Here is a 21,297-nt window from a genome sequence, read left to right as displayed (position 1 = left end):
CTGGCTACATAGAAGAAAGAGGGAGGATTTGGTCATTTAAGGCGGCAGTCAACCTGTTGCTTTAACATAGATCATAAGGCAGAAAAACAAGCACTTTGCTGGTAATAAGTAGCACCAACTATTTCTGAAATGACATGACGAAACAAAGCAAAAAGGGCGAATTTCTCCAATATAGCCTACAAGGGAAATACACCCAAATTACTGAAAAGAGTGATATGTTTAAAATGAGAACTAGTAGTGTAAAATATTTGCAGGTGGTCAGCAAAATTTCAAGTGATCACAATGGGATGGTAAATTAAACATGAGTAAAATGTTGGCATAATGGGATTTTTGGCACATTGCTCATGTTTCTACACCATAGCTCCCCCTTCAGTTGGAAAGCTGTACACACACACATACATTCCTTCAAGGCCCTTAAAATCCATCTATTGCACAGATCAATGTAGTGTTGAAATTTAAAAAAAAAAAAAACTTAGTGGGGAAAACCCCTGAAATAAAACTAAAATGTGTAATAAATTAAATAAAAACAAAGTCATTATTGCACATTAATGCAACAAACTTAAAATAAGGTGGCAATGTTTACAGTACAAAACATAATAGTGTCAATGTGAACAAAAAAAAATCCCTCAGTGACAAAAACAAATAGAACAAAAGAGAATAAACACACACAAAATAAACACTTGGTACATTCAAACAAGTCATCACAGTTTAAGCACTTGAGACAAGGTCCATTTTGTGCCATCACACCAAAAACATCAAGTCAGCGTTGCGCTGCATAGGTAGAAAGGTAGTGCTTCACTTCAGTCCAGGGTACAATTGGTAGATTATAGTTCAAGCTGTAAGAGCTCTGAATCAAGAGCGTAGCTAAGAGACAGTTGCATCCAGAAGACCAAATGAGCTGTAAAACCTGATCAAAAAGGCCCAACAGGAGTCAAAACTTCAAAAAGAGACCAGACAGGCTTTGATGAACCAGTTCAGTACTATGGCACATGACGTTGCTTTCTGAGATGGAAAGAAAAAATAAATCAATACCTGACAGAGCTCTTCAGTCAACCAGCTAACCTTTTGAGCTGTTGGAAAGTGAAACTGGTGAGAAGAGGGTCTGGGAATCAGGCATTTCTAAGTCAACTCAAGTCTGTGCTGGTGCGCATCAAATTTAGAGAAAGGACTTCTGACTACAGTCAGTCTCCCTTCACCTGCAAGATTTCTTGTAGCATCACTTAGTGCTTTCACAATGCTAGCAGAGATTGATGAAATCAATGAAGCGTCATTATTTCATCTACTCTGGTTAAGAGCAGGAAGATTGTCCCTCTTTCTGCGTCGCCAGGTGTTACGGTTGTACTGCTGCTGGTTCCTGAAACCCGGTGCCGTGTTGTGACCCTGGGGAACGAACCGCCGCTGGGGACTGAAGTTACCTTGAGAGTGATTTTGACCTCGGAGGCTACCGCCCTGGTTGTGCTTGAAGCCAAATCTGTGTGGCTCGAAGGAGCCATGGGAATCAGATCTCATGGCGTATGCGTGGCTGTGCTGTCCTCCTACCTGAGGGTGGTGGAGTTGGTGGAGGGGGCTTGGTAGAGGGCTTGTGGAGTTAGTGTGCTGGGCGACTTGTGCAGCTTGTGATGTGGGACGGTGCACAAGGCTGATGGAAGGCGGACTCTCATGGAAGAACTGGCAATCGGAGAGAGAGGAGAGGGACATCTGGACCAAGAAAACAAAAAGAAAAGTTATTTTTGCATTATTGAAAAACTATGCCTCCCCGTCAAGTTTTTGTTTGAAATTCAACATAAAGTAAAGAGAAATGCAATAGTCTCCATGTCCACATTAAACTTGTACATTATCTAGTTTTAGGGAAGAAAAGGAAAAACTCCAGTGGATATGTTGATTTTACACAATCCGACTGTGGAAACATTAATAAAGTCCATGTTTCTCTGCAAACTATAAAACAGAAAAATAAATTAAAAGAAACTGACCTGAGGTGTGGGGTGGATGAAGCCTGCTGGATGTGCGGCCCTCAGGTCAGCAGCCATCTGGATCAATGAAGGGACTGAGCTCAGGGTGAGGGGGTGTAGATGGATTGCACCATTAATGCTTGAAGGGGAATCAGATTCCTGGGGGAAAGAAGAAAAAAAAAAAGTTGCACAGAATGAAAAAACAAACAAAACAAAGTATGGACAAATAATCGCAAAGGGTGTCATAGTTGCTATGATCACATTATTCTGACTGATCTTTGCATGAAAACAAATGGTCTGACCAAAATCATGTCATTACACTAGCTGTGAAATGATTCCCTGATCTAGTCACTATCTGAATAGACAAAACATCCTTTGGCCTTACTATGTCACTTCCGGAGGAGGATGAGGAGGAGCATGGAGAGGAGGATGATGAATGGTGTTGAGGGCTGTCGCGGAAGATAGGAGAAGGTGAGGAAGAGTCAGCACTGAGTGGGGAGGAAGTGTCCCTCTGATCCTCCACAGGAACGAGCATCAGCCTGGCAAAGTCCTGCTCACAGGTCTCTACATCTAAATCCAAATAGAATGAAAAAATGTAACCATCACTTAACACAACTTTATTCTAAATGCAAACAATATTTTAGGTCTATTTAGAAAGATATGGGAACAGTGAAGTAGTAAAGTCTTGGTCTTAAAATTAAAGCCAATGCAAAAGTACGTAAACCTGTATTCCCTCTAATGGGCGACTACATTGGCTACAAAAGTAAGCCTGTTTTTCTAGAATACTATGAGAAAATGATTCTACTTCTCACTTGATTTATTACCTTAGTAAACACTTTGCTTTTGACTTTATGGTCGTAATCACCAGTTTTTAATCTCCTTTAATACATCACAATGTTCATTTAATAAATTATGGTTTCATTTCATTCAAATTTGATGATAAAGTAGGGGATGGCTGCATTGTGATTGACAAGTTGCTACTACAGTAACAATGTTGGTATGGTAACATAACCAAAGATTCACAGTGAATAGCCAGTGTGTTTTCAGTTCATGACAACATTTTGGTCACTTAAAAAAAAAAAGTAGTGTTAGTTTTCAAACCTGTTTGTCGCTAGCTAAAATTAGCAGTACATTACAGTTAATCACAGGTGGTAAATGCACCGTGCTAACTGAGCTTTGAGCTAGCTAGTGTGAGTCAGCTCCACCCTCTTGTCCAAATATGGTCACTTCATCACTTCTGGCTCCAAATGTCCAACGTAGTGATGATCAAAATGCCAAACTTGAGGCTTCAAAATGCAAGTCTACAACCCAGTGGGTTACATCATTATTTTTATACAGTCTAAAGTGCATTATGAAATTTAACATAAATATCACATTGGGACTTTGTATTGGCAGGTACTTTAATGACTTCACTCACACTCACACTCACACACACACACCTCTTATACTCTGAACTCACAATATCCAAAATGACATTACCATGGTTCTCCAGCTTGGCATACTGCTTGAGTCCCCATTTCCTGATTGTCCACTCCCTGTAGGCCAACACCTCCGGGCTAACTTTGATGATGCGTCCTAAAGTACTGCAAGACAGAGAGGAAGGCATAATTCCTATACAATAAATTCTGCTGAATGTATAAATAATATAAAAACACTTATGCCTAATAAAAAAGTGAAATTTGCCATTATATATATATATATATATATATATATATATATATACACACACATACACACACACTTGTGTTGTACTGTAATTAGTTGTGGAAGACAGCAGCATGATACCAACCTGTCATATTCTTTGTTGGGGTAAGCACGTGCTAGAGGAGACACGCCATGACTCAGCACCATGTAGGCGAAGTCAAACACCTGCTTCACTTGCAGGATGCCATATGAACCCCTGCCCACATCGTTCCCTGTGAAAAACAACATATGGAGATTACACACTAGAACACTGTTGAATAATACTACAATCTGGATATAAAACTCCATCTGAAATCATCTCAGTGGGATTAAAAAGACCAAGACTTCAGTGTAAAAAATACAAAGCGATGAAGTGGGAAGATCGTAACTTAATCTCTCCATTCACTCATCAATTCAAACACCAGTCTGACCTGGCTGTATTGGATCCTCTATGCAGAGCATGGAGGGCCTGTTCCCATTCCCCATGGCTTTGAGCATTTCCTCCTTGGACAGGTAGGCACCTCCATTCTTCACCATGATGCCGGTCTTCATGTAGTTGAAATCACGGCCATACAGCTCAAAGAACTCAATCAGTAGGATGCCCAGGTTGATGTTGGCACGTCGTGTGTCGATGCGAGGGTGTAACTGTGATTTGCAGGACAGTGAGAACTCATTAGCTACTCTTCATACAGAGCTACCTCTATGTGCACTGCTAAATTACTCCCATTCTTATATTATACCACTGACCTCACTGACCTCCTATAGTGTTGAATAACACCAATAGGGTATTAACATTAATTAAAATGTATTCAATGAGTGAGCAGTTACATAAAGACTGATTTATACTGCTTAACACAATTTAAATGAACTTGCAATGAACAACCATACAGTCACAACTCCAGACCAGCACAAAATCTATGATCAAATTTTTTAAATTATTATTTCACTACAATATAAGTTGACAGCTCACATTACAAGACCATGGACAATGCAGTCCCTCTTTTTGCACAAACAACATTTAGCTAAAAGTGTGCAATAATGTCAAAGTGGAGAGTTTTTTTGTTTAGGAGAACTGCTGCTGATATCACAAAAAATTATGAACTAACATTTGTGGCATCTTGAATAGACTAGAAAGGAATGATTGTAGCACACTCCTTAGTTGACTGCTATAATAATGATCATGCATTCATATGTACCTGTAGGAAGCTGATGGCCATTAATATAAGGCTATAAGAGCTAATGCCTCCAGTAAAGACTTCGTTCAAATCCCTCTGGAGTAGAAACTGCTTCAGAACGAAGATCAGAGGTGGCAGAACAGTGTATTTCTACAAGACAGGAAGACAAATGTTAAGGGACAAAAAAAAAAAAAAAAAAAAGCCACATTTGTGTTGCCCATTTAAAAAGTATTCAGCACTTACCTTAAGATAACTCTTGATGAACTGTGCTGCTTTGACAGCAGTCTCTACATTGAAGCTGATGTCCACTTTCACCTCCGTTTCATGGTCTGTAAGTTTGATGATTGGCACCTGAGGACAAAGGTATTCATGATGAACCAACAGGCATATGTTTTATTAAGTCATTGTTTGGAACCTTGTATTAATTGTTAGCCTAACCGTGTGGACCCCAAAAGTAAGACTCCTCTGCTGCTGACTTACTGTAGCTTTGTCGAGGACCTTGATGGGATATGGGCCAGACACGTTATGCCTCTTCAGGGCTTGTTCCAGTTCCTGCAGTGGGGGATGGTCCCACTTTCCAAACACCACCAGGTCAATGTCACTAGGAACAAAAATCACAAAGAATGTTTTTTGTGCCTCAGGAAAGTTTATTGGTCCATCTCAAGGATTCTGGCAACACATAGAATAAATAACAGCATATACTGACACACAGCTCACTAATAACAACATTATGGCCTGTTTTTCTATGTTCATTTAATTCAAGGTCTTGGAAAAGTACACAATCTGTGAGTATACCAGGAGGCAGACAGATGAAGACTTTTGGAGTAACAGCACTTCTTTTTTTTAAAAAAGAAGAAAAAAACAAAGAGATAGTAAATATAATTGCAATTTGCAGTGTAGCAACATTACTTTATTCTTCCACAACTGAGCCTAAATGTTCTTGAAAGCCTCTCGATTCACAGGTTAATCCAAAAGACCTGCTCCTAATCCATAACTAACACACAGTTGATCATTGAGTGTGTGATGAGTGAGTTTTAAGTGATTTCAGTGTTGCAATGTTGAGAAAGACAGAATGGAGAAAATACACGACAGCTGCCCTTTCCTTCACTCCAAAAATGACTACTGCTACTGCTACTACTACTACTACTGATAAAACCTGCATTCATTTGCTGACAGGCATGTAATGGTTGTTGTTTATATGCATAACAAATATATTGAAAGGTTACCTTTTTCCATATATCTAAGTGGAAGATCCAGAAATCCCTGAGAAATATACTCTATGCCATTGAACAGAAACTCTAAATACTTTATGGTTGCATAATTTGAATGTTTGAAAAAAAAAAAAAAAAAAAAAAGTTAATAAAAATGGCTTCTCACTTCCTATAAACTAGGGTGGTGAAACATTAAAAAAAAGGTCCTTTTAAAAATGTGTAGACTGTACAAGAAAAAAAATAATACCTTGTTGGAAGATAGAGTCCTGTGCTGAAGCTGCCAAATATCTCCACCTGTAGAAAAGACCAATTAGTACAAAAAATAAAGTTATTAAATATCATGTGACCCAATCTGATCACTCATGTGTAAACTACCTTAATGTGTGTAGGCAGTATGGACTCTAAAATGGGTTTAACAGCAGTTTAGCTTCACTGTGTTTCATTTTTGTTTCACTTCTTATTAAAACATACAATTGTAAAACTAAAGTTCTTTAAGATGAAATGTCACTGAAGGTGGGCTGCCTGGTGTCTGGCTTTGCTCATAAAGTCAGGAAAGGAGAAAGCAGCAACACAAACACTTTATACATGCCTATGAGCTGTACATAAAAAAAAGGAGATTTACATGATAAGATATCTATTTGGAATATAATATAATACATAATAATTCTACTTGTGATCAGTATAATGCCAAAAGCAGGATACGCTTGCTATTTGGACTTTGTCTTTATTGAGTGAAAACATTGTTACTGATGTAGTCTTATGTTCACTTTCCTGCTGTAGAACTGTACCACTACAAAAATCTAATATTTGTAGTCTGCCACAGCTTGGAAGACAAACACAAAACAGTCTTTTGAATAAAATATTTAGTGAGGCTCAGTGGGACTTCTCTGGGGCCAGACTAGATCAAAATGTTTATAATGTTAAACAGAAAATTTATTACAAAGCACACTCTGTCTTAACATTCTGCTGGCAGTATACAATGGAAATTCACTAATAATGTTACTTTGGGAATGCAAGTGACATGAATAATGAGGCTGTTGACTGCCTACAACATGGCCAAACAGGATATGTAAGTGCAGTAAACCTCCAGTCTCACAGGCTGCAGAATATATATATAAAAAAAAAACAATAACACTGATTTACACTGTGCGGAACAACTTTTCAAAGCAATTTGTAAAAGCAATAAACAAAAGCTAACATGATATATAAAATGTCATATTAAAATCCAAGGATACACCACAATAAAACCAGCTAATCAATCCAAATATGCTAATAGTTAGTGTTATGTACTGTCAAATCCTTAAGTAAGTATGCATTCTGGTGAAAGGGTAAGTTATGGGTCTGGGCTGGGACTGTTGGTTTGGAAAGAAGCAGGCCACTTGTGTAATGTATCACTTGCACTATTGGTTCATTGTGGTGGTTCATTAGGTAGTAAGAGTTAAACCTGCAGGTGACTATATTTTAAGCTGCTGGAACTGCTGGATTTGAAAGTGTATCAATCTGTCTCACTGTCTCAGTATAATCATGATAAAACTCTTTTTTTGGAAAGCTGTACTTGCTCAAACCATCCATGTCAGTGTTTCTCAGAAGATAAGTGCTGTTGCAGTATTTTCAATAACACAGAATCATGAAACAGCTGACTACATTTAAAGATGAAACCATTCAATTCAGCGTTGTCCAATTGTTGGTAAAAGGAGATTTTGAGGCATTAAACACCACAGCAGGAACCTGCATGATGAAAAGCATCCACCTACTAATTCTAAAGCTGGTGGTTTTATGTTGCAAGTGCAGTACCTTAAGTATACTGAAGAAATCTGACTGGCAAAATCTGACTGCAGCTCCAACTACTACTGACACTCACCCGTGCTGTGGGCCACAAGTCCTTGATGACATGTTCTATTCGATTCACTACGTCTCTTCTCATGGCCTCCTCCTCTGGTCGTGGTGACACAAAGTTGAAAAAGTCCATTATCTCTTCATGAAGACTGACAGGGGGGAAAAAAAGGAGAAACAGAACACCTGGGATCATGGAGGGGAAATATTGTATTATGGGAAGTGGAGGATTATAGACTATATAGTATTAGCAAGGGGCCTACTGAGGCCTAAACTCCATGTGGCACACACAGTGAAGTAAACTACAATATTTAAAGTTTGCCTTCATGAAAAGTTAAGACAGTGACTAGGAGTGGTGGTTAAACAGCTGACAATGGGTAACATTGGAGGGTTCATGCGGTTTTAATTGTTGAATGGGATAACACTGAGAGTCAAATCCCCTTAGATATGACTGAAATATTGCACATCAAGCACTCATTATGAGGTGGGCACCATACATTCCTTAACCCACTTTGACGACCTTTACATGCCTTTGAATGAAAAAAAAAATCTCCTCGTGTCTCCTTACCCATTAATACCCGGGCTGTACCGCCTGGTTTTCCACAGGCTGCAGGAAGAGTCTACATAGTGTCCATTGCAGCCGTAGGACAAGGCCGGGTTGATGCCGTGGAAAGTGTTGGCTCTGTTCAGATGCCTTCTGCGGCCAGATGAATGTGACTGATAATGGTGGTGCTTGTTCCCACGCTGATTTTTCATCCCACTGGGGGTGTGGCCGCCAGATTGTTGCATGCTGCGACAGTGTTGCTGCTGAACAGTGTGAAACGGCGCAGGGGGCTGTCTCAGATTGTTCTCGTTCAACTCATGCTCGCCGTAGTGTAAGAACCGGCTGGCCTCTTCCGCAACGTTCAAATTGTCGATCTGCAGAGAAGAGCCGGAGGGCGAGGAGCTCTCGGCCTCCGAATCCAGGGAGGAGGAGGACGGCGACAGTGAGCCTTTCCTTCGGACACTCCCCCTGTCTCCACCGCCGTCTCGGTCCGGCAGCTTCCCGAACACGATCCCCGGCGGCGGCAGCGGCGGCGCTCCGTTTCTGCAACACTCGCCGTTTGAGTCCTTGGAGTTCGTTTTCAGCGTCGCAAATTTACCTTGATGGTGAAGGTTGTCGATGCCGGAGTGTGCTCCACATCCCTGACAGATTTCCCAAACGTGCATCCACAGGGAATTTGCAGGTCCCTTTTGCTCCGGCTGGATCCAAGTGTTCCTGGGATCCATTGGACTCGAGTTTACCGAGAAGCCTCTCCAACAGGAAAATGGCGAGCTAACAAGTTTAAATGCTGTGCACCCAAGGAAACAAATCAATCCTACCGCGCTGGTTTACTTGTTGTCTTCGAATTGCTTCATGCTCGGAAAGTGGTCGGGTTTTTCAAGCAGTTTGCACAGCTCCACTCCATAGATGTACTCCCCATGTAAAGCCAGCCAACATGGCGCACCCAGCAGCACGAATCAGTCTGTGCGCATGTGCGAGGGATTTAAATCTTTGAGCACACCCCTCAGCACGGTGAGGTGCGTCAAGCCAGCTGCACAATGCACACACCGGATGTTACATATTATATACCCACCCGTATCTGCACTACAAATTATAGTAACCTTTTTCTCACTAATGACAAGACACTAAACTTGTTAGATTGAATACTGTACAAGTAGCACCCATACCTTGCAGACATTATTAGTATTTAAAAAAGTAATCTGTAAAAGGATTGATTAATAATTGATTATATGGATTGATGATGTCCAACATTTACACAAGTACTACAGTTTTGAGGTACTTCTACTTTACTTGTCCATTTGATGCCACTTTATCAAGACTGGACTAGTACCCCCAGGGGCCCCTGGGCCCTGACACTCACGGACCCCCCCCCCCTCCCCCCCCCCCCCCACACACACACACACCGTCTTGCCGCACTAATCACGTCCACCTGATGTTACCTAACCTGGCTATTAAAATTACTACAACCTTCCAGTCAAGCTGACATGTCAAATCACACACCTATTGGTCAAGTAGTCATCTCAATCATCTCAAGAGAGTGTACGGCTAAAGACGATGGTAATATTAGTGTTCTCTGAAAACCACCCAAACAGACTGCACAGCAGTTGTGACTGATACGTGTATACAGTACACAACAATCACACAGCATAGCTGAAATACTGGTTTCAAATTAGGGATCACTAAGTGAGCCAGGCAACTTCACACACTGCAAAAGCCAACATAAAAGGCACATGACAACTCAACTCCCACACATAGGCCTATAGCAGCATCATATCACAGTGATGCAAAACATGTTAAGCAAAAAATGATATAATATAACTCTTTGTTAAAGATGAAACCAGTGATTTACAACCTTTTTTGGCTTTTGACACTACAAAGCAGTGTGTAGTTTGGGTCACATTTCAAATGTCTATGAGATGTTAACAGCTCCACCAAAGTGATTTTCCCTCTAAACTTCTCACATGGTTTCATTTTAATAAATGTTCAAATGGTCCAATATTTCAGCAAAAATCAGAGATTAGAGAAAAAGTCCAAAAACTGAAAACACATGTGTGTATCACAACTCTGTTTTATCTTCTTTCCTCTCCCAATCATCTCCCGACCAGTCATATTTATCTGCTGTGTTGGCTTTTACTTTGAAGGCTTGGCCCGGATATAGCAGCTCGTGTGTTTGACCTCTTGACACTAAAACGTGATAAAACGTGATTGTAGTAGTAATTTATTTGCATGTTATTGCCGCCGTATCTATCACTACTATTTACTGCGGCTATATTAATCTTTGGAGGTCTAATATTCAAGCAGCCAATAGTTAACAACATTGTGTTTTTAAACATTTTAATGGCTAATTCTCACAGCTGACAAATGCAGTAGGTTTATTCAATATGTCTCATTGAGGCAGGTGAGGAGACTGCACCGAAACATGTGATTTGTAGAATGTAGAATTTTTAATTAGAAAAATTAAATAACCTCTGAAACTTTAAACTGTACAAACATTCGCTGTGGCATTCCTATTTTGCAAGCATGGTCACTTCATATTTACAACAAGCAAATGAAGAAATATTTACAACAGCACCATAAGCTACAGTAGAAGACATGTACATGTTTTACAATATTTTAGAGCATTACCTGAGTACAGCATAAAGCCAGTGGGTCGGGATATTTATTACAGGACAGTTAAAAGTTTACAGAGACCAAATGCTCATGCCTTAAGGAATAAAAATTGAGGAAACATTTGATACAAAATAGAATGAACATATCTGACATTTACATTACATGCTCATTTTAGAGTACAAGTGCACATGAAAAAACAAAAATGCAACAGTTTAAAGAGTCTGAAACTGTCGCTGACCAATCGAAGTTCTCAAATCACAACCAAATGGTAAACAGCTCATATGTAAAATCAAGGTTTTGGAATATTTACATTCAGCCTGTCTTTAGGTGCAGACTGGAATCTTGACATCCACATGTATGTGTGCAGCGTGTGCATCTCAGCTTTTGACCTGCCTGCACACAGAAGCTAACTGGTTAATGCAGCTGGTGACAGCAGGGGGGGCACTCTGAGATGCTTCTCCTCTCCATCCTGCAAGTGCTTCCAGTGCTTGTTTGGGATTGCAGGGAGACAGTTCATAGATGCAGTACACGGCAGCTAATTGGACCTCCCATGGCACTCCTGGAGAGAAACGACATAGTAAGATTATTACTCTTAGTCTTAGAAAACAACCACCTGCTGGCTGGCAGGATAGAGCACAATAATCATCATTTAGTGCATTTGGCACAATGAGGACAAATAAATACCAACATGGAAATTAACATGACAAAATATGAGTACTGGAATATGTTTATGTTTTTGTTATTTTGTTTTTTACACATGTAAAAATGATCAATATTATATTTGTGGTTGGAAAAAGTGTAACAGTAATATGTTGGGAAAATTGGCAGTGCTTTAAGCACACAATGGAGGCTGAATATGAGTTACAGCAACTGAATCTTTCTATATTCACTGTGGCTTCTCATTTTTCATACCTTCACTCTGTCCGTGTCTACCGAACGTGTTGATGACATTGGCAACAGTTACCACGGAGGAGACACACCTCTCTTTGATTCCCAGTTGACCAAGGCGTGCTATTTAAATACAACAAAAAAAGTGAATGACATGCTCAACTTTCCTTTTGTGATAATTTAATTTCACATTACTTAAGTTATGGTTGATACACAATTAAAAACAACCAACCTATGAGCCTGAGGACGGTGGCGACAGTCACATCAGAGACGGGGGCTTGTTGGTCTCTCGGCTGTGTCACCCATGTGTTCATTAATGGCCACAAATCTTTGCTGTCAAAGTAAAATGAAAAAAATATAACATGTTCACAGGACGCTTTTTTAAAAAACGGTGTTACAAAAGTTGATGTAAAACCAATTAAATCGTAAAAGAACTTGAGATGGTCGGAAAAGTTAATATACCCCAACAAATTTTCATAGGTCCATTTCCACGTCTTTTGTGTACAAAGGAGGTGCAGTGTGAAGACGCATTCCCAAGCCTCAGGCCCCAGGTCGTCCCCGTACCGGCTGTGTTTTGTGAAAGACAGGCCTGACCCTGACCGGATCTCAGACAGTGTTCTGGAGATCAGCTGGTCGATGTCACAGGGAGGACTCTGCAGAAATACGGTGAGATTATGTTTTAGAGGGTACACTCTACTTAATCTGAGATGACACGATGGTAAAGGCAGACAAGAAGAGATTATGTGATAATAAACTAAGGTCACACAGGTTAGATATTGCTCAATGGCATGTAGTTGTACAATATATAAAACAAAGACAGTGAAATTTAAAGTAAGATCAGAAAACAGATTCTGACAAGTTTGATATCAGTTAGATAATGTCAACATGAAAAAGGCAGAACCTCTAAGTAAATACTTCACCTTCTCCCAACCGAGGAATGCTGAAAGGCATTTGAAGATGTCTTCTGGTGCTTTGTGTCTGGTGACAGCATGTACTGCCTGGCACAGACAACTTCTACTTGACAGCACACTGGGCCATGTTGTCACCATAAACAAAATCAGTTTAGCACAGTCTGGGAAATCTATAGCAGGAATAAGGACATAATAGAAATGAAGGATTAAGTGGTATAAAGATGGCAGCATTTAGAATCTTCACTGTTTAGAATCTTTAAATACAGTTTGATGTTTACTGCCAACCTTCTGTGAGAATGCTGTAAGCCAGGACATGAGCCTTCTCCCAGTCTTTGTTCTGTCGGCAGACTGCTGTGTAGACTCTGCAGAGGGCATGCATGTAGTTTCTGCCGAGGTCTCTTTTCTCTGTTTTTAGTTTGTTCAGGATGGCTAACATCAGATCATCTGCCTTGAGCTGGTGACAAAACAGAGAAAACAAGCAAAGTTCACTTCACAAAGATACAGACTAAATGCAGTGATCTGTCTTTGCATATGTTCTTTTTTTTGTCATGAGGCCACACATGAAACACTTGCTTTATTTGAACCAATGAGGTTACATTAGCATTTGTACTTCCTTCATACAAAGACTGTGCAGACCTGCGTTAAGACAGAGGGGGATCGTGTTCACACTTATGAACACCAATGTACTAATGGGGATGAGAACATTCTGTCAATGAGTATACATTTTTTTAACTGGTAAAGTGTTGCAGCAACGCAGTGCACTGTAAGCCTGAGTTTTTTCTTAATAGGTGTTGTTACTCTTTGGAGTTCTAGGGAAGCTAGGAAACACGTGACATGAACATTTTCAAGTAATTTCACTTGCAGGGGAATATTAAAACAATCCTTACTATTATAATTAAGTATGAATCAATGGAAATCTATAGCACAGGAGTTTTGTTTGAGCTGCCAATGTCTTACAGTTCCATTCCCCTTAATAATAATATATGTTCATGCTCAACATGTATCGAGCTAAAAAGTATCATCACTCCTTCAGTTTGATTCAGTTATGGAGATAAGAGACACACTGCCTACCTCTACCTGAGCAGCACATGTGCACACAGACAAAGTTACCGCCAGTCCTATCTGTCTACATAGAGTTTGACTTTGATCATGACTATCAATATAGAATGTTCATATAATTTCATAATAAATTTCATTTACATTTAGTTTAGACAGAAAAAGCAAATGAATAATACACAAGTTGAAATTTCTTTCTGGTGGGTATGGTTGGGTCTGGTTGGGGCTTCTTCTGTGTCAGCCACATACACTCCTCACACAGAACCAGCTCTTTTATTGATTATATAGATTATTTTGCCAGTTAAAGCCCTGCTGTCACTGCTCCAAGTAAAGAAAATCCCTCCAGCGACACCCAGTTCCCCAAACAAGCCAAACACACTCTGACAAACCTCCAAATGAACTGTCAGAAAGGAAACTGACAAGAAAAAAAAAATAAGGAAAATAACAACAGCAAATCTCCATCTGGAAGCAGGTAAAACAACAGGCAGGAGTCCTCAGTTGAACTAATATCACAAAAAGTGAACAAGAAGCCCTGTGTGTCACCAACTCTCCACACTGGTTTTCCCTGCCTAGATATGCACTGTGCAGGTTGGTGTAATGTTGCTGATATGATATGATGTCAATGTCTATTTTAGTTGAATCTCTTAGTGATTCACAGCAGCACATGAGCTGTGTGGCTACTTGAATCTGTTAATATGGACTCTGAAATGAAAAGCAAGAGGTCTGTGATGCACATGCATTGCTCACACAAGCTGTCTGTCCTGGCTCTAATGTCACAAGAAATCAGGTGTGTACAAAAATATGTTCACAGGATAAAAAATCCAATTGTTATGCAGTTTTATACAGTAAATCAAGAAGATACTAATGATAAACATAACAAAAAAGCAATGGATTACAATAAACCAGCATACTTACCACGTTGTTTTGACAAATCTCAGAGATGACCTCCTTCTCTTCGTCTCTCAGGACAGGCTTTTTGGGCAGGTTCCCAACATACAGGTGGCTCTGGATCACAGGCAACAGATCAAAGGCCTGGTTTTCAATTCTCTTTAAAAAGCTAATGATTAGATTTTGCTCTGTGGGTTCTCCACCTTCCATCAACGGACAAGTGATTTCATTTTTGAGCAGTTCGACATTCAGAGTCTGGGATGAGACAGTCTCATCTCCACTGTTTGAAGAGGAGGAAGGCTCCTGCTTCCGCCTAACAACAGGAGAGCAGCTATCCAGCCTGAGACATTTGCTGCTTTTAGGTTGAAGCAAATTGCTGCCTTGTCTCTTTTCTCCCCTCGTCTCAGTCTTGGTGAAGGCTGTTGAAGTGGAATTAATAGTTTTAAAACCGGACATCTGACTATCGGTTGCTGTAGTTAATGTCCCAGTCTCTGAAGAACAAATGCTGAGGCTGACGTTCCCTCTGAGAATGCTCAGAGTTCGGGCCCGGGCAGAGAGCTCTGGGTACATGGTGTCCAGAATCCTCATGGAGTTTTCCTGAGATGGACTGGAGGCAGAGGAAGGAGAGGAATTCATTGCTGTCGTGGGCAGGCGACCGGGGACTGGCACAGCGTGTTTCGGGGTGGCGGAGCCAAACTGAAGGGGTGATGAGGGGACTCCGTTTGGAGGGAGTGGACTGTTGAGGGATGAGGAACTCACTAGCTGACTGTTGGGTGTCGAGTAAGTCTGGACAGGAGTGGTAGGAGAAGCCAATCTATCTAGAGGCGAAGGAAATAAAAGCTTCCCAATAGCCTGCCTCGGATTGATTGGTTTGCCCAGCTTTGGAGGCGTGCTCAGAGGGGTTAGGAGAGGAGGGAGTGGAGGGCCCATGTCACAGCGAAGTTGGCCTATGGCTTCTGATAGCTGGATGGTTGTTTCTGCAGAAGCATCAGCCAGTGGGCTAGCTGGGGAGGCCACTTCTTTCATCATATCTGGGCTTTGTTTTTCAAGTACTTCCGTAAATGACTTCAAACATTTGTCTTGTTTGCTTGTGGCAGCTGCACTTTGTTTGAATGAGTTAGTATGACTGTCAGTTTGTCCAACACAAGATTTGCCCACTATCTTGTCACTTGTATCGACTTTGTTTTGAGGCGACTCTTCGATAATAGCCATTTCTACAGCATCATCTTTCTCAGGCTGTGGAGTTTTTTCATCGGTAGAATGTTCAATGTTTATTCCAATGTTCACTTTTTCTTGCTTTGGGGGAGCATCCAAAGCCTGCAGTTTTATAGAGGGTAACAAACACGATGGACTCAACCGCCTGCACAGAGAATGTGTGTCTCCTTTCAAAGATTCACAGTTAACAGTCTCTGTGATAGAAAGAGAAGGTCCATGATCTGTTGTGATCTCACTGCTCAATGTCTCTGAGTGAACATCCTTTATTAAAGAAGTTTCATCATTTGCATGACCAGAATGCTGCTGGGCCTCATCTGCATCATCCATCTTCAACAATGAAGAATTAAGAGGTGATGGAGGTCTAACGCCACCATTTGAATCACAGGGAGAAGCGGTCACATCGACTGTATCACTTTGTTGTGCTTCAATTCCAATTTCCTCTCCGAGAGGGTTTGTTGCATCGCTTTCATTTCCACTTTCAAGATTTTTATTGGACACACTACTGATGATGTCACTGCTTGACAAACAGGGGTTATCTTCTGGCACTTTTGAGTCCTTGCAAGGACATCCTTCTTCTGGCATTTCTGAGTCCTTGCAAGGACATCCTTCTTCTGGCATTTCTGAGTCCTTGCAAGGAGATCCTTCTTTCTCCTGGGGCTTCAAGACTGTGGTATCATGATTTCCCAATGAATCATTTTCATTATTTGTAACCTTGCTGTCCTGTTCATTGTCAATACATTTTGAGGAAGTAACTGTCTGTACATCTAATGCAGCTTCAGAGACTACAGAGTTATCACTTGCTCTGAGTGATTCTCCTCCATCAGGGTTGATTATTTTGGCACCAGTGACATCAGAAGAGGTTGTGTCTACAGAAATTGGTACAATATTTGCAGACTGATCTTTGCTCGCCTCTCCTTGAGCATGTTCCAGTGATACTTTTTCTGAACCTTCATTGGTACTGCTACTGGGATTGACACTGCTGCTTGGCTCTTGACTTGCAGCACTTAATGATGCAGATACTAATTGCACAGTCTGCATGTCTTTTTGAAGATGAATGTCTTCACTGTCTGTACCATGTATTTTGTCCTTCATTAAGTCAGTAGCATCAGTAATGACACTCAACTCATTTTGTCCCAAGTCTTTGGAGTCATTTTCACTGGAACTCTGTTCCATTTCCTGTGTTGTGACCACTGGCAAATCTTCATTTTCCTTTCCTGGTAATGTAAAAGCATTTAGGCAATGGCTTGATGTTGTGATGAGTACAGACTCTTCTTGTTGAGGAGGAAGAGAGTCATCAGAAGGTTTGGAAGGGGTTTCCTTTTCACCATCTTCAGTCTTTTCAGCATGTTCTGTTTCCATAGACTCCATATCAGGGTCCTGAATAGAAATGAGAAAACAAGCATGTCATTTGTGAAAGCTCCTGACCACCATGGCCTGACAATGACTAGCAGAGTAAAACCTGTGCTTTCCTAAAATCACCCACTAACAGGGATTGTGAAGAGCAAAGAAAGCATTCACATTCAATTTTTATTACATTTATATTCTTACCAAATCTGGTAGTGGTGATATGCAGGCAAAAAGTGGCTTAAACAATTCCAGTATCTCCTCAACAGTTATGTCAGGGCTGTTCCTGCATGTGGATGACTCCTCTGTTGTGTGTGTCTTGGAAACTCGCTTGGCCTTTGTGGGAGTGTCTGTTTGCTTCTTGTCACTTTTTAATTGTGAAGATGCCTGTTGCTTGATGGACTTCTGTGTACGAAGAGAGGGTTTTAACTGTGTACAAGTTGCTTTTGTCTGTATCTGATAACTTTGGGATTCACCCATCCTGTGAGACGCAGACTGGGATGAGTCAGTCAAATGAGAGAGTCTTTTTCGTGGAGAGGACATAACTTCCTTGCAATTGGAGCTAGAATCTGAAATGGTAAAAGAAATACAAACAAAATTGAAAAATCTGAAGTCACAGGTTCTGTTATAAAGGGGCGACTGAGCTGACTGACTTCATGAAGGCTCACCAGGTAAGTCCAGAAGGTTTGCTGACTGCTGCTGCTGAGGTTCCACACATGCCCACAAGTTATCCAGAAGCAGCCGAAACTTGTCTGAAAGACATGAAAACATTCACACATTGTAAAAGTAACAATTACAATCATCTTGAATTGTTAATGCATGTGATTAGCTCATCAACTTAATTTAATGCTTAATAAGTGAAACCAACTGCATACCTTTATCAACTTTATGCTCCTCAGGTGGTCTTGCTTGAGTTGATGCACTGCGATATTCTGTGTTGAGACAATTCAGATTTAGTTCAAGTATCAACTCAGCTAGTTCAGTGTGGTGAGTCATTTAAAAACACAACTAAAACATGAACAGTGAAGTAATTTGGTGGATTTTTCTTGTTAACTGAAAAGCCAACAGCTTAAAAGATACAAGGAATGGTCAAAGCAAAATAAGCATTCATTGTAACACTGTACTTGTAAAACACACTTTTTATTTCGCTTACCTTTATTCCTTTCTCTCTCCAGTTTAATCAGTCTTGCCTGCAATTGAAAATAAATTTTAAATCTGCTCTGAAGAAAACAATTTCATTTCTGATTGAACATTTAACTTCACTGGGTAAAATGGATTTTTTATCGCATGGCTAGGTGTTTATAAAAAACTGTCAAACAAACCTATTCAGAGTCAGTTCAACAGCAGATAAAAAATATGTCCCCTAATTAACAATTAATAAGTAATAAGTATCAGTACTACACCTGCAGGTCATCAATGTGTTTCTCCAGCAGGCTCTTGTCTTTGGTCAGTTGGGTTATTTGATGATTCTGTTTGGAAACTGATTCTGAAAGAAGGGAAAAAATATGTATAGCTGAACTGATACATATATATTTTCACATAAACACTGATTCATATCAACAGTTTTTTAAAGTGTTTTTTTTTTTATTTTAAGCTTTATATTGTGTAAAATCCAGTGTTCAATACAAACCTTCAAGCTGACTCACTTTACTTGCAAGCTGTTCCTTTCTGTTGATGAAAAAAAGGCATAATTTGTTTAAAATTATTTTTTCCCCCTCACACATAGACCATGACTAATACATAATTAAATAAACATTAAAAATACACTCCAAGGGAGGGGATGACAAGCATTAGTATTTAATTTATACACAGGAAATCACATCTCTGATAAAAAATAAAACTTCTTACATGCTTGTTGTTTTGGCTTTCTCCTCTATTAATTTTTCAACTTGACTTGCTTGTGCCTCAGATTTCCTCAAGGATGTCTGAAGAAGGGAGGAGTCACATTAACATTTAAGCAGATGTACACAAAGCTCCTCAGAGCATCAGTGACAACCTGTATTAGGAGAGCTCTTTTGTTGCTTACCTGTGTTTTCAGCAAGTCATTTTCTACTATGGCCTTTTCCCTCTTCAGCTGTGCACTTTCAAGTGACTGCGTTTCCATCAGTTCTAAAAGTTTGAAAGACAGTTTAGCAAAATATCAGAAGTGTATTTCACACATTTTAAATAACATAATTATATGAATAATGCAACCTTTCACTCATGAAAGTTAAAACATGTGACTACAATGTACCTTCCACATCTTTTAGCTGGTCCTCAAGCTTCGTTTTCCTATTTGATAAGGAGATAATTGAGATGTTACCATGACAGTAACAACATTAAATATATAACATAAATATTATTGGCAAGATCATTTACTCTGTCATTGTCTTGCTGTTCTCCTGCTTCAATTTTTCCATCTCTTCTGACATCTGTCCGCAGTCCTGAAGAGCACTCTATTTAAAAAAAAACAACAAAACAAACAAAATCTAAATATCAGCATAAAACTTACACAACTAAAAGTATGGAAACATTATTACCATCAGGAGGAATATCCTCTAAATGTGATTCTAAAGAGAGAGTGTATACCTTCTTTTCTTCCAGTTCAGCTTGCAAAGATTCATAATCTGCAGTCTTTTTCTCCAGAGTGACCAATCTGATCTGCAGCTCCTCCAGCTGCTGTTGAAGCCTGATCGTGTCACTGCATGAGACGTCAAGAACACATACATGCGTTAAACCAGCAGCATGCAACATGAAAAGGATATATATCATTGTATTCTGTATGCTATGGTGCCTTATTTCTTTAATAAAGCAACTATGTCCTGAAAAAACATCTGTGCACATATTGTTGGTCAATACTTGGTTTTCAAAGATAAAAAAATTCACTACACTATGTTTCAGCATAACAGTATTTCATGTATGTTCGGTGCACTTATGAAGGTATCTACAGGGGAAAACAATACCTGAGATCTTTAAAGAACATTAGTAGTATATAATTTCTCTTCTTCCAAAAACAATATCCTGTGTTCAAATATTTTGTAAAATATTCTCTTGCATACAAACAGGAGTGTTTACTTACTTAGTGATGACGTTATGAAAATGTACATAGAAAATATGAACGAGCCAATCATGGGATAACAATAACCAACCAATATAAACACAATTGGGTTTGCAGCAACGTAAGCTAACGTTATCTAACTAATTATCATACAACAGTCTTGTTATCGATGTGTGACCATATTTACCTAAGAATTCAAATCACATGGTAAAAACACTTGTTTGTGTTGTTAATGAAGGACCTACTGATACCTGCTCCGGGCTGTGTTTTCAATAGACGACTTAATGCTAATGCACACCAGAACTTTCTCTATATTGAGACGTGTCACCATGGTAACTAGCATCAGTTAATACTCACTCTGAAACTGTTATCTTCTGTTTCAGAGCCAGAAATGAGGAGACATACTCGGTCAGGCTCTGTAATCAAAGCCAAAACAAAAACAATAAGGTACAGTCATATGATACATAATGAGCATATTAACTTAACTGGTAAGACAAAAACATAAAAAAGGAAATTGTGCTACAAAAACACAGACTTTATGTTCAGTCTATGAATACGAAACTTTTAAATAGATAGTTAAACAGCTGATCAGACCTGATGCAGAACACAACAGTTTTGACAGTTTCCAACCGTGGCGTCCGCCCCGACTGCGAGCGTCTTGGACTGGCTGTCTCCTGGCATCATGGTAAGACAAATTCCACCTCAACTCTTACAGCTGTTGTGTTGTACTACTTAAACTGATGTTCATATCTCAGTGGTTGAAATTCCCCTCAGGTTCAAAACAACTTCACATTTTCGCGTCTCCCACGTTGATCAAGGACCCAAAAGCAGGACCCAACAAGGAGGAGGTTCATGAAATGCCGGTCGATCTGAAATGACACTTCTCGCGTTGCGCCCATAGGGTTGCGCCATTAGCACATTCAATTTCTGGTAAGTATTTATTGGAATAATAG

At 39.9% G+C, this 21,297-nt stretch overlaps 2 protein-coding genes across 2 annotated transcripts; both read right to left on the bottom strand.

The window, feature by feature from the left end:
- Nucleotides 1-1,186: 1,186 nt before the first annotated feature.
- On the bottom strand, nt 1,187-9,297 carry LOC128366097 (terminal nucleotidyltransferase 4A-like). The gene is made up of 12 exons (XM_053326771.1): nt 8,420-9,297; nt 7,880-8,003; nt 6,266-6,312; nt 5,288-5,408; nt 5,051-5,158; nt 4,829-4,957; nt 4,064-4,277; nt 3,739-3,865; nt 3,429-3,532; nt 2,335-2,519; nt 1,971-2,108; nt 1,187-1,698 (listed from the first exon to the last, which is right to left on the bottom strand). The coding sequence occupies exons 1-12, from the start codon at nt 9,118-9,120 to the stop codon at nt 1,276-1,278; spliced, it is 2,421 nt and encodes an 806-aa protein (XP_053182746.1). The 5' UTR covers nt 9,121-9,297; the 3' UTR covers nt 1,187-1,275.
- Nucleotides 9,298-11,257: 1,960 nt separating this feature from the next.
- ice1 (KIAA0947-like (H. sapiens)) lies at nt 11,258-21,135 on the bottom strand. Its single transcript, XM_053327615.1, has 19 exons — nt 20,939-21,135; nt 20,702-20,760; nt 19,876-19,987; nt 19,666-19,742; nt 19,541-19,578; nt 19,334-19,416; nt 19,156-19,232; nt 18,938-18,975; nt 18,711-18,793; nt 18,183-18,239; nt 17,976-18,059; nt 17,512-17,712; nt 14,776-17,340; nt 13,090-13,258; nt 12,814-12,974; nt 12,356-12,546; nt 12,126-12,226; nt 11,918-12,016; nt 11,258-11,564 (listed from the first exon to the last, which is right to left on the bottom strand). The coding sequence occupies exons 1-19, from the start codon at nt 21,026-21,028 to the stop codon at nt 11,383-11,385; spliced, it is 4,467 nt and encodes a 1,488-aa protein (XP_053183590.1). The 5' UTR covers nt 21,029-21,135; the 3' UTR covers nt 11,258-11,382.
- Between the last annotated feature and the right edge of the window lie 162 nt (nt 21,136-21,297).

This window comes from Scomber japonicus, chromosome 10 (assembly GCF_027409825.1).
Source record: "Scomber japonicus isolate fScoJap1 chromosome 10, fScoJap1.pri, whole genome shotgun sequence".
In the NCBI taxonomy this organism is placed as follows: Eukaryota; Metazoa; Chordata; class Actinopteri; order Scombriformes; family Scombridae; genus Scomber; species Scomber japonicus.
This window is presented reverse-complemented; position numbering and strand designations above follow the sequence as displayed.

Coding starts and splice junctions, on each gene's coding strand:
- ice1 (XM_053327615.1), bottom strand. CDS start 21,028: ATGATGCCAGGAGACAGCCAGTCCAAGACGCTCGCAGTCGGGGCGGAC. Junction 19,988..20,701: donor CAGAAGATAACAGTTTCAGA/GTGAGTATTAAC, acceptor CGTCTCATGCAG/TGACACGATCAGGCTTCAAC. Junction 13,259..14,775: donor AGATTTGTCAAAACAACGTG/GTAAGTATGCTG, acceptor TTTTGTCACCAG/CTCAAGGCAGATGATCTGAT.
- LOC128366097 (XM_053326771.1), bottom strand. CDS start 9,120: ATGGATCCCAGGAACACTTGGATCCAGCCGGAGCAAAAGGGACCTGCA. Junction 5,409..6,265: donor GGACTCTATCTTCCAACAAG/GTATTATTTTTT, acceptor TTTTGTTCCTAG/TGACATTGACCTGGTGGTGT. Junction 2,520..3,428: donor TGCCAAGCTGGAGAACCATG/GTAATGTCATTT, acceptor ATTTGGATTTAG/ATGTAGAGACCTGTGAGCAG.